Genomic DNA, 12,942 nt, shown 5'->3' on the forward strand with positions numbered 1-12,942 from the left:
AACTTTTTTGATTGGAAACAATAAGGGTCTTCAACTCGAAAAAACAAGAAGACTAGAGTGAATTCCACTTTTCACCATTTGTTCATAATTTTGTGAAAATAATTACCCCATTTAAATTTTTATGACATATTATTATATCCTCATCTTCTTACATTGTGACAAGGTTTATCTCATTTAATAATTTTCCTTGCTTTTGACTGGTTGGGCCCACTAGTCAGGTTGACGTGGTGGTGACTAGGATGCCGTCTCAGAAGCATGCATAAACCTTTTGGAGTGTGTCCTCCTTGCCTACTTCCCCCGACCTGCAGCCGCCCTAATATTTTTCAGCATTAGTTAAATCGATATTTACTTTTTTACTATGTCTTGGTTATATCATTTTTTTAAAGGAAGATTTGTAAACCCATACGAAGGGAGTACCTCTCATTTTGTTCGGTAAATCATTGCACTTCCAATTTTTTGTACTTTCAATCTGTTTTGAAATAACCTTCACTTTTTTGAAATAACTTAAAAAGAAAAATCAATTTTCACTCTTTTAAAAAGAACTTTCAGTTGTTTCCACTTTCATTATTCATTTGAAAAGAACATTCAATTTTCTCAAGTTTTACTCTTTTAACTTTCAGTTTTTCTGACTTCCTTTTTTAAAATTTCAATCTATTGAAATAACTTTTAGGCCTTAGACCATTCGGCTAGTTGTTGTAGAGGCCGTACGAGATGGTGTGGCTAGACTCGATCCATTGGGAAGAGCCGTAGAGGTGATGCGTGGGAGAATGGCATGGTCGGGCGGCAAGGAAGAGTAGCCGGGACACATGGGGAGAAGCAAGGTCTGTCGGTGAGGAGGAGACGCGGAGGCGGTGTGCGGGGTGGAGCAACACTCTCTCGCGCGGAAGGTAGAGGATAAGGGGCGGAGAGATATAGACACATAATAGGAGGATAAGGGAGTGGTAGAAGGATAAGGGAGACGTGGGAATAGAATAGAAGGATAAGGGAGTGGGAGGCGGTTTAGGAGAGGATAAGGGACTCGGATGGATTCAACCGCCTACCCGCCTGGGGTTTCTCCCATTACATAATATCTTAGGTGTTATCTCTTCGTGCAAATAAATGCTAAGAGACCACCGCCTCAATGCATGACCTTTTGCTGTTTTCTATCTAAAATAATTGTTAATTAATAACTATGTGAGATATTAGTGTATTTATAGACAACAGAGCATAAGAGACTGTTTTCAATTTTTTTATTAATTATAGATCACATACCTAAAATACTACTCCCTTATTTTAAGACGGAGGGAGTATAAATTCCGCCCCAGCGTACACGGGGTGTGCCGCCGGGGCCAAGTCTGGATTTTAAAGGTCAAAACAAGAAAAAACGGCCGCACGCACCCGGTTGCTCGTGCCTGGGCCTGGGCTGCTTTGCCGCCAGTGACCTCGCCTGATCTCCTCCGTTTCCCGTTCTTTGCGCCGAGACTGCTCTTCCTTTTAACTCTGGCGTTACATTGACTGCAGAGAGAGAGTAGCTTTGCTTATCCCAGTCTGCACTCTGCAGTTACCAGTTATGCCCGTTTTCAGGGATTCAATTGCACTAATACGGAGTAACTAGCTAGCGTCACTGTGGAATCCTGTATAAATGTAGAGGTATACGCTAGCTACACCACACCTAGCAAGCCCAGGTACACCTCAAGTAACTGATCATCTGAGCCGCGAAGATCATGGCACGGCAAAGTGTTGCTGCCTCCGTGCTTGCCGCCATGCTGCTCGTCGTCGGGGTCTTTGCATCCATCCCTACTGGTATGAAGCCAACATCATGCAGCGCTAGGTTGGTTAATGACTTAATATACTGCTTTCTCCGGCCGGAATTACTTGTCGTTGATATAGTACAAGTTTGTCATGAATCCGCGACAAGTAATTCTGACCGAGTAGTAGTTAAATTTGCGTGCACTGTTGGTTGATTGATGGGTTCATAACTTGAAATGCAGGGGTGCGATCCATCGGCGTGTGCTACGGGGTGCACGGCGACCGGCTGCCGTCGCCGGCCGAGGTGGTGCAGCTCTACCGTTCCAACGGCATCACGGGCATGCGCCTCTACGAGCCAGACGTGAACACGCTCCTGGCCCTCAACGGCTCAGGCATCGGCGTCATCATGGACGTGGCCGACGAGAACGTGCCCCGCCTCGCCTCTTCCCCTTCCGTCGCCGCCGACTGGGTCAAGCTCAACATCCAACGCTACTACCCCGGCGTCGCCTTCCGCTACATCGCTGTCGGCAACGAGATCACGGGCTCCGCCACGCAAAACATCGTGCCGGCCATGAAAAACCTCAACGCGGCACTCTCATCTGCCGGCCTTAGCGGCGCCATCAAGGTGTCCACGGCGGTCCGGATGGACGTGCTCGCGGCGTCCTCGCCGCCGTCCGCGGGCACGTTCAGGGACGCGTACATGACGCAGGTGGCCAGGCTCCTGGACAGCACGGGCGCGCCGCTGCTGGCCAACGTGTACCCTTACTTCGCCTACACGGGCGCCCCCCAGGGCGCCATTGACGTCAACTACGCGCTCTTCCAGCCCAGCTCTACCATTGTTCATGATAACGGGCATGACTACACCAACCTCTTCGACGCCATGGTCGATGCCTTGTATGTCGCGCTGGCCAAGGTGAATATACTGTCGACGGTGCAAGTCGTAATCTCGGAAACCGGGTGGCCTTCGGCGGGCAGCGCCAGCGCCACGGTAGCGAACGCGCGGACGTACAACCAGAACCTGGTTGATCATGTCCGTGGGGGGACGCCCAGGAGGCCGGGTAAGGCCATCGAGGCTTACTTGTTCGCCATGTTCAACGAGAACCTGAAGACGGGGGCCGAGAGCGAGAGGCACTTTGGGCTGTTCAATCCGGACAAGTCGCCCGTGTATCCAATCAAATTCTGATTGATGTCAACCGTATCATGTATGCGCGTACCATGACATATGATTATGATTTCAGTTAATAAAAGTTGCAAACTAATGCATGCAATTAGTAGCTTTCGGCAGAAGAATTCCGAGTTTCAAATGGGGGAAATTTTCGAGTCTGTCCATTCAGATCGTTCGAATGGCCGAACTGAATACTTTTTTCTTTAGGGAAAGTGAATACTTTTGTTGGGCCAGAACAAATGGATGGTGGGGGTTGATGGATCGGGCCACGATTCCAGATGACAGAACACAGGACAGGCCTGACAGACCTGATGGATCGGGCCACCAAGAAGCTCGCATGGCGCAGCGGCCTCTTCGGCCCAACTAGAGAAAATATGGCTTTGGCCTGTTGGGTGATTGTGTTGTGGCTGGCCCGCCTGACAACGGCTCCTTCGTCTGATATCGATCCTCTCGCCAAGTTTCTCCCTGCGGTTGCCAGTTGCCACAGACGGCGCTCCCTTTTACTTTCTCCCAACCGCGCATCATCGGGGTTGCGTAGGACTGGGCCGGGTGCGTTGTTTCTGTAGACCACAGTCAGCATATTCATGCTCTTTCCTAGAACCATGGAGCCGATGAAGGTGCAGCAGACTGAGTTGATCCTTACGCCACCTTCTATCTCGATGTTACTGGCAATCGTGCGCATAATAGCAGACAAGACAAGGTGCGTATTTTCCGTGAGTCTTTTATTTCGGCCCCTTTTTTGTTGTACTTGTGGACTGGCCTCGGCTTTCTTCTATATAAAAAGTAGGCACACGTTCGAGTGTGTTAATCAACCAATTAAGAGTTTACTGGTTAGAAGACCGTGCGTTGCTACGGCTAACCATGCAGCATGCCATAGCTTGCCTCGTCTCAACGAATGTTTTCTCCTTTACTAACCCATGTATCCCCATATGTGGACCATGAATTCATCATTGCTACTTTGTCTCACGCATCCTCGATCATCTTCTCCGGTTCTAATGAGGCTTTGTCTTGGTTTGTCCCTCTTGGGAATTTGGCTAAAAAATTAGACCTAATATACATCAATCAAATGAAAGCCAATGGTTTCAGACTAATTCACTTCCCAAAAGATATGAAGCAAAATTTAACTGATAAAACAAAATTGAAGTTTCGACAATGTTCCATATCGTCAAAATGGAAGTACTTATTGTCAAAATACAAGTACTTCAGTTTCACACACTTGAACATTACAAGCAAGACAGATCTGTTACTTCCAATTCAGTTACCTAGCTCCAATGATCTCTAAACTGCTCGCCCATTTATCCTTTCCTAGCTCCGTCTCGAATAGCCTGTTGGACGAAATCAACCAGTGAACTTTTGTAAATAGGCGTATTGACTGTATCTAGTGTAAATAGGCGTATTCAAGTAATTGTAATAATCGGCGTCTCTCAGAAATATTTTTTCTGCAACAGCACATGCATATAACAGATTAGAAAAATGGCACAGAGGAGATACAAAGAAATGCGGGATACATGTGTTCCTTAACAGGAGGACCCTTAATATAACTCCAATTGCAACAACAAGAACATCAATATGGCGGTGTGATTACTTCTGTGAAGAGGAGAAGCTCCAGAGCACAGTTGATAGAAAATATGATATGACCTCTCTCCTGATGCCCTTCAAACCACCCTGACTGCACAAGCTAAGTGCCCGTGCGTTGGAACGGTATTCACAAATTATTTAGGTTCAAAACAATTGAACAAATTAAACCCTATATACAAACAAGTTTCTATGGAACCATTATTTATATGGGGTGCATTGGATTAACAAGTCAAAATTCAAGTGTTCCATGACAAGTTTCTATGGAAGGATAAAAAATTGACAAACCATAGCCGTATTCAGAGTTTAATTCACCTTAGTACAAGACCTCAAAACTAATACACACCCCATATTTGCTATTTCTGCAAAACCTCCAATCCTAAATTGTTGTCGTTGTTTTAGTGCAAATTTGAACTAAAACAACGACAAAGTATAACTTAAGGAAAAATGTAGGCACATGATTTTTGTGCAACACTCTTTCCTGCCTCTTGTTAGGCTGACGGTTCATTTATTGGACTCAATTGACATCAGGCATGTCTCTGTATTTCTAAGATCTATGTTAATAAATAGAAAAAGGAATTAGCTAGGGGGTATATAGTAGTAGCATAATGGCTAATGTTATGATAGCTGATCCCTAACAAGAGGAATGGGTGTACAACAAGATTACTTCAGATTCATAGGAAAGTAAAATATGTACTGGACAAATATAATTCAATTGCAGAGATATATAAGGAGTAATATTTCTTTTTTGTTGCTTTGTGAGTAATCGAACCTCTGCTCCTTCCCGTCCAGCCACAATCTACAGATAATGGATGATGTTAAACGGAACAACAAAATAAAATGACATACTCAAAGACATGCATCAAAACTTCTCTAAATTCTACTTCAAAAAACAACAATACATTTCCTTCTGAAAATCGAACACCTGTGATGACAAGGAAGCCGCAGTCCAAAGGCAACAACAGCAGCAAAAGCTACCTAGAGTAGCTACCTAGAGTATCTTGCAGTTCATACCATCTGCTATATGGATCTTCATCATAAGACTCTTGGCCCTCAAACACTACTCTGCAGGTATAAAATTTCTGGTTAAACCCATCTATGAAATTACCAAATAATACAAACTGAATCGTCGTTTTAAAAGAGAACCAATAAAGTTTGGACAAAGCACAAAATGAGATATCTGAAACTGAATACCCATGATGACAGGTAGGGCAAGTCAAACAGGTCTCTGTCCTCCAACAGCAATAGTTTATCCCAAATATACCTCTGCGCATAAAATAGTTTTCAGCCTGAGTTAAACTCCTATATGGAACTGAAAAAACGTACTGGAACTTATGGCCACTGAAACTACAACACAAGATGAGATATATGAAATTGAACACCTGTGACAACAAGTCATCCCCGCCAAACAGCAACGGTATTCACAAATTATCTACTGCTCGCAAATATCTCACATGGATCTTGCCTTTCATCGGACACTTGTCTCTATAATCGGCTCTCTCAGAAGAAGACAACAATACCTTTCCTTCTGAAAATTATAAATGTATCATGACTGATAATCTTTGTAGGAGAACCAAAACAACACTAATCACCAATCGCGGTAATCAAGGTAGACCTAAAAAGAATCAGGCGGATTTGAGAGGATTTTATGGTACCTTTCTCCTTCCATTGAACACTCTGGGACTGGAGTTCCACTTCCAATGTTTATTTAAATATCACTTGGTAATATACGTTGCTTCAGTTTTCCCATCTGAAACAATGTAACAGTAGAAAGCCTTAAAAATGAAGGTCCTCACTTAGAAACAGCAAATTATGTTACTCCCTCCGGCCGGAATTACTTGTCAAAATATTACATGTATCTAGACGCTTTTTACACATAGATACATCCGTATTTGGACAAATTTGAGACAAGTAATACCGGTCGGAGGGAGTAGCAAACATTCTCCAACCCCACCTTTGGATGCTCTCCCCGTCCCCTGAACAAGCCTGGTGGTTCTACTCTGAAAGTGCCAACCTGAAATGAACACAGTTTACCCCAGAAGATACAACTGCTATGCATGTACAAGCAGCCAGGTATTGGAACAGCAACGTAACAATTATTCTTGATAAGGAATTCATCTATCAATTGTTAACATGTAATTATGTGCATCTGGTGTAAAAATCTTGATTGAGTAATGTCAACCTATCTATTGCTGACTAATAAGAAAGTGTGTCTATCTAGCACAAATGCATGATAACAAATAAATAAAAAAGAAAGGAAAGATCTATGATTCAACAAAGTAAGTTTACAAGAAAATCAAAGTGCAGAAATAGGACCTTTTCTCTAGTGCCATCGACTACTGCCCACATGAACTTCTCCTCTTGTTTCAATTTCCCTTCTGGCAATGCTTTCTTTTCCTGTAAGCAAACAACCAAATTACCACGCGACATGAAGCATCTCAAATGCAGAGCAGCTAAATCAGAGCATGATTCGAGAAATCAAGGGACAGGAGGAGGAGAGAGCACCGGGTCTGGAGGGGATCTCCAGCGGCGGCTGCCGCGGCCAGAGATTGGGACGGGGGCCAGAGGAAGGGGCAGAGGCGGTTCGGTCGGAGGGGGAGGAGAGGCGCCATGGTTAGCGAGGGAGAACAGAGGCGCGCAGCGGCGAACGGAGGAGGCGTGCGGCCGCTGATCTGAAGGCGGCATGAAGGCAGCGGCGCAGCGCCGGATCCCTCGCTTCCGCCTACTCGACCCGCTGGCTGGACCATCCCTTGCCGCCGCCGTACACAACGCCGGCCTCCGAGCTCTCGACCTTCCATCCTCCTCCTCCGGTGCCCCGCTCATCAACGACGGGGAACGGCGTCGGAGGTCGTAGTCAACCCGTCCGGGGCATCGATTATGTCTGCGGTGCCTCTCATTCATGTGGGAAGGGGGACGGCGGGGAGTTGGGGCGGCGGCGGAGGTGGGGAAGGGCACGGAGGAGGCAGCGCCTCTCTACGTTGCAACGCACGGCCATCAAGGCGGCGGCGGAGCTTTGGATCAGGATGGGGTATTGGATCGGCGGAGGATGTGGTTTGGAGGATGCGCGCGCGAGGGCTGGGGGCTTGGGGCAGGGGGGTCGGGGGGGGGGGGGACGAGGAAAAAAACGATTCGACCCAAGGCGTGCGTCGGGGGAGGTCAGACGACGTACGAAGAACAGTTAAAGACAACTACTTAGAAACGGAACGAATAGTAAGATAAGATAAGAAATTTTCTGTGAGATTAGAGACAAACATGTATACTACTCGTATGGAATTGACGAGGAGTAGCAGACAATTCGAATTTATATACGTATCTTATTACTGTTGTGCCAATTCCTAAGCGCCTAATTTGCGAGTTGATTAATGACCTTGACTACTACTTCTTGTCTGCTATTTGGAGGTTGTTGTAAGTCATAAATAGTCATGTTGTCCACCAGGCTTGCGGTGGCCGGAGTCCGGATGGCAAAGTGACAACAGCGATGTCGTAATGTAAAGATTGAAAAGTGTCAAGTCAAGCATGTGCAGGCTTTGGTATTTCAGCCAATTAGTAATAAAAGCAATTGAAGTGAGAGCAACAAGGCAGGTCCATTTGTTGAGCAGCTAGCGCACCTAGCCCCTTACAAAATAGTACTAGGTATACTACTACTCACAATCAATAATGGCGGAGATTGTTAGTTCTGCGGCTTCTGCCATTGTTGAGGAAGCAGTTAGCCTAGTCTTTTCTGGTATTACCACCACAACCAGGAAAGATGAGGACAAATCAGATCAAGCAGCAGCAGAAGACGGCCTGGAGAGGCTGGAGATGGCGCGCATAAAAATGGAGGCCGCGCTAGAGACGTCCGACAAGTGGCAAATCACCGACTTGTCGCTGCTCCACTGGCGGAAGAAACTGAAGAGCGCTGCCCAGGACTGCGACCATGCAGTACGGAGAAGCAAGCAACTCTCTCAGGATGAAGAGGAGAGGGAACAGTTGGTAAGCGAATCCTCGTTTCCTAGACAGATCGCTCATGCGACCAAAGCATTCGTCTCTTCTTTTCTCACTCGCAGCAACAACAATGATCATTGCTCCGCTGTCCGTAGTATCGCAGCCTCTGTTAGAAAATTTGAGAGGCTGGCGGACGGTGCCGGCGAATTCATGAGGTTTGTGCAGCTCCGCGAAATACGTCGACAACATCTGTTCTTCGACCCTCTCGTCCGACATATTTTTGCAGGCAAATCATTGTTGTATCAAGTGTTGGATTCGAGAAGTCGGCACCGCTTATACATACAACCCATGGATTATGAAGAGCGTGGGCTAGAAGCCATGTTGTCCTTTGTGTACGAAGATTGCATGGTGCCCGAGAACAACTTTCGCTTCGGGTTCATGATTCGTTTCTCAGAGAGTACAGACATAATCGGAACTGCAGTCAAGTGCTTACAACTAGTAACACCTCACTTCAAATCCACAGCCGATGTGATCATTAAGGAGATAACCCGCTTGCCCACCCAAGATTTCTCATGTGTGTCACCAAAGGTTGCGAATGCCAACATGGACAATTGGAATCCAAGGTTGTGGGAAGAGGTCCGCAAAACTTTGAACGGTTGGTTTCGTCCAGATCCATTATGCTGTCAAGGATACGAGCACAAAGGCAATGTACTACCTTCTTGTGGTGGCACCGATGCCACAGGCAGCAGTAGTGATAGTGGAAGAAAATTGAGGCTTTCAAGCATATTTCCAGAACCAGTCTATCAAGTGTTTTTGCAGCATCACATCTCACTATCTGAGTATAATAACTTGGTGCCCGTGTCATCAACCACGACTTCCACTGGCTATATTGACACGTCTGCTCTTGTGAAGAATTTCCCCCCTTTGAAGCTCGGAATTCTATTCTTGCCTCATGACTCTTGGGAGATGGACCTCAAATCTGCAAGTGAGGCCGACTATGCGATAGAGGCGATTGACGGAGAGAAGCAACAACATCTTACACATATCAATGTTCATCCGGGCCAACTCGATGAGATGCTTCTGCCCAAGGCAACGGATTATCTTTATCATAATGCTGAGGCTACCACATACGAGATATGTTGGAGGTCCAACCACGGCAGTGCACACATGTGCTTGGAGAAGCCAAAAATGGTGAGAACACGCAAATCCACAAAACACATGAACAATAATAAGCTACTTCGTCATATGGAGCGGGGTCAACGGATAAGGAAAGCACCGTGTAAGCAGATAGCCAGAGATTACCTCAAACTCTGGGTTGTGCGTTCTTCGAAGAGGTTGTGGACCTCGATTTCTGCATGGCTCAGTGAGGACAAAGCTAGCTAATGGTTAGCGGCCTTTTCACGGGGTTCTTGGTAGTTTCTCTGGACAGCTCCTGCTGCTTCCAATTTGTCATCTTGTTTGTTGCTGCTGGTGGTAACACCAGAGAATATTTCAGCTACTTAAGTATATAAGAGACCGGCCCTTTGCTGCATGCTCAAGAAATGGACTAGGCGTCTTGTTGCTCTGTGCTGAATTAGTCTCATCTTTACTGTCCATCATGACTGTATTAATGTTTCATCTTTGTACTCTACGAACTCATGACACTACGGGAAAATCCAGTTTGCCGGCGGCCTGGGCAAAGAAGGTTTTTCCGACGGCAAAACCGAAGAGACCTCCGGCAAAGAAAATACCTAGGGCAAAGAATAGAAAAGGCCTCCGGCAAAAAAAAGCCTCCGGCAAAGAATAAAAAGGCCGCCGGCAAAAAAAGGTGGCCCACGTGTACTTGACCGCTGCCTAACGGTGAGAAAATGGATGAGCTTCTTTGATGTTTTTTTCTTTTGTATCCTTTTCCTCTCTAGTTTCAAATTTGATGTAAACCACCACTTTTTGAGTTGAAATTTTTACTGTACTTTCATTTAGCATTGATGACGAGCAATATGAATTAAAATCATAAATTTTTATGTAAAAATATTTATTTATCATTTTTTAGAGCCATTTAATAGGGAAAAATGAAACAATATTAAAAATTTGTCAAAAATTCACAATTTTTGGCATGGTACCAACTAATAGGTATACAACATTAGGATAAAAATTACAAGTCAATACACAAATGGAAAATGGTACATACTTCACAAAATGTACGATCTCAAGAGTGAACCTCCAAATTTGAGTTCCAAACCAATCTTTGCATTAGTTTGACCCAGTTTTTAGTTGAAACTTTTACTATGGTTTCATTTATCATTAATGATTACTAATATGAATTAAAATCGCCACATTTTGTGTAAAAATAATTACTTATCATTTTCTATAGCCGTTTAATAGGGGAAAATGAAATAATACTAAAACATTGTCAAAAAAGAACAAATTTTGGCAAGGTGTTCTTTCATGGATATAAAAACTTGGGATAAAAACTACAGGTCCATACACAAAATCAAAATGGTACATGATTCACGAATTGCAAAATCTTCATATAAGTTCCCGAAATGAGCACTCAAACGTCCAATTTGAGACCCGAACCAAGTTTTGCAATATTTTTTCACCTTTTGAGTTTACTCTTTTACTATGGTTTCATTTACTATTAATGATGACTAATGTGAATTAAAACCACCAATTTTTATGTAAAAATAATTACTTATCATTTTCTAGAGCCGTTTAATAGGAAAATATGAATAATATTAAAATTTTATCAAAAATTAACAATTTTTGGCATGGTGCTACATTATGGCTATATAAGCTTGTCATAAAAATTTTAGATCAATACACGAAATTAAAATGGGACAAACGTTATCAGATGTGTACAGCCAAAAAAAAAATCTTTGCCGGAGGCTTGCCTCCGGCAAAGACTAAAATATCTTTGTCGTAGGCCTGGCCGCCGGCAAATAAAATTGCCACGTCACCGATCCGGGTGACTGCGGCGCGGATCGATGACGTGGCAGGCTATGGTCCGTTCATCTCTTCTAATCCCTGCTGTTCATCTCTTCTTTATCCCTTCGCCTCCTCCCTCCTCCCTGCTCTCTCCTCTCTCCTCTCTCCAGATGTTGGCGCCGCCCTCTGCCGGTGCGCAGCTGCAGCAGGCAGGCGGCAGCCCGGCCTCTCCCTGTGCGCCCTCTCTCCCTCCGTCCAGGCGCTGGAGCTCCTCCAGTCCTCCTCTCCCGCGGCGGCGTGGGGCGAGTGGCAGTAGCAGCAGGGCGTAGCTCCCTCTCCCACCCCCTCTCTCTCCCTCTCCATGCGGGCCATCGCCGAAGGAGCCACGGCCTCCACGCAGCTTCCGGCTTGCAGTTGCAGCAGCGCGCACGGAGGCGGGCGGGGCAAGCAGAAGTGGCAGCGGCGGATGCACGGGCGAGCGCGCGGGGCAACCAGCGGCGGCGCGAGCAGCGAGATGCAGCCGGTGGGTGCAACAACGGCGAGATGCAGCGGCGGGACGAGCATCAAATTTCTTTTTTTTATTTTCCTTTAATTTCTTTGCCGAAGGCTACAAACTACCTCCTACGGCAAAGAAAACTCTGTCTCCGTCTAGTTCCTACCGTCTGTACCTTTTCTTTGCCAAGAGTAGAAAAAACCCTACGGCGAAGACTTTGCTGAAGGCGCGGAAAAAGGCCGCCGGCAAAAAGGCCTTTACCGGTTGGGCTTGATACCGATGCCCTTTGCCGACGGCCCCGAGGAAAAGCTTCCGGCAAAGCCTTTGCCGGCGGCCCTGGGCTTCAGGCAAAGACAGATTTTCCAGTAGTGTGGCACGCTTCAATCTTCCGGTCGCTGTCAGCCTGTCACTTTATTGGCCATCCCAACTGTCACTTAATCTACTTGGAACCTATCCATTTTTTTATGCAATAGTTTCAACGAGTACGTTATTTATTGTCAAGGGAGGAACGGAAGAAACAATCCAAGAATGCAGTTGAAATAGAATGGGAATTCACAGGGTAGAGGTTTAGAAACACGATTTCAAATTAAGCAAAAGATAAGCTAAAAAATCCACATCGATTGATCTTGCTGTCGCCGTATATAATAAAGTTGCATCTGCGAGGTAGCAAAGAGGACAAGATGCTCGTAGTAGTAGCCTATTCCTGGAAGTACACACTAGACCAGTAGACCTGGCCATGGACGCCCGACTGGAAGCCCGGCGTGTTGGGCTGGGCCTGGGCCTCAATTTCCCGCCAAAGTCACACAAGGAAAACCCGAAATAGATTTAAAAGTACTTTTTAAAATAGGCATAAAAATCATTTTTTATCCTGCAATGATTAACTTAATACAAAAGGTCATTTTTTCTGGGTTTCAGGACGGGCCTAGCCTGGGCTAGTGGGCTTGGGATTTTAGCCTGGCCTGACCCAGGCTGGACACACCCACCCATGACTAGCAACCCTAAAAAAAATAGAAATACAGAATTGCTAAAATGCATAATCGTCTACTAATTTCAGTTAATCTCCCGAGGGGATTAAGGTGCACGAGAACTGGAGCTCCCTGTCCTGTTAATGCACCATCGCCGCCTGAAATTTATTAAATTTTAATCAATGAAT

General features: G+C 45.5%; 2 protein-coding genes and 1 long non-coding RNA gene across 9 annotated transcripts; 2 read left to right on the plus strand and 1 right to left on the minus strand.

Moving 5' to 3' along the window:
• The first annotated feature begins 1,333 nt into the window (after positions 1 to 1,333).
• LOC100827869 (glucan endo-1,3-beta-glucosidase GII) lies at positions 1,334 to 3,015 on the plus strand. Of its 2 annotated transcripts, none has more exons than XM_024459797.1 (2): positions 1,334 to 1,810; positions 1,971 to 3,015. In XM_024459797.1, the coding sequence occupies exon 2, from the start codon at positions 2,069 to 2,071 to the stop codon at positions 2,909 to 2,911; it is 843 nt and encodes a 280-aa protein (XP_024315565.1). In that variant the 5' UTR covers positions 1,334 to 1,810; positions 1,971 to 2,068; the 3' UTR covers positions 2,912 to 3,015. The 2 variants fall into 2 exon arrangements, with proteins under 2 accessions (XP_024315565.1, XP_014755124.1); XM_014899638.2 differs by having other exon boundaries at positions 1,334 to 1,782.
• Positions 3,016 to 3,998: 983 nt separating this feature from the next.
• On the minus strand, positions 3,999 to 7,564 carry LOC104582954. Of its 6 annotated transcripts, none has more exons than XR_002963465.1 (7): positions 6,974 to 7,564; positions 6,785 to 6,865; positions 6,423 to 6,482; positions 6,124 to 6,218; positions 5,851 to 5,996; positions 5,663 to 5,734; positions 3,999 to 5,533 (listed from the first exon to the last, which is right to left on the minus strand). It is a non-coding gene; the product is annotated as an uncharacterized LOC104582954 (long non-coding RNA). The 6 variants fall into 6 exon arrangements; XR_002963466.1 differs by having other exon boundaries at positions 3,999 to 5,267; positions 5,394 to 5,533; positions 6,785 to 7,564; XR_002963468.1 differs by having other exon boundaries at positions 3,999 to 4,571; positions 5,241 to 5,533; positions 6,785 to 7,564.
• A 543-nt stretch (positions 7,565 to 8,107) lies between these two features.
• LOC112271004 lies at positions 8,108 to 9,899 on the plus strand. Its single transcript, XM_024459865.1, has 2 exons — positions 8,108 to 8,440; positions 8,548 to 9,899. Exons 1-2 carry the CDS (start codon positions 8,126 to 8,128, stop codon positions 8,563 to 8,565), a joined length of 333 nt encoding a protein of 110 aa, XP_024315633.1. The 5' UTR covers positions 8,108 to 8,125; the 3' UTR covers positions 8,566 to 9,899.
• The last annotated feature ends 3,043 nt before the right edge of the window (positions 9,900 to 12,942 follow it).

The sequence above is a fragment of the Brachypodium distachyon genome, chromosome 2 (genome assembly GCF_000005505.3).
Source record: "Brachypodium distachyon strain Bd21 chromosome 2, Brachypodium_distachyon_v3.0, whole genome shotgun sequence".
In the NCBI taxonomy this organism is placed as follows: Eukaryota; Viridiplantae; Streptophyta; class Magnoliopsida; order Poales; family Poaceae; genus Brachypodium; species Brachypodium distachyon.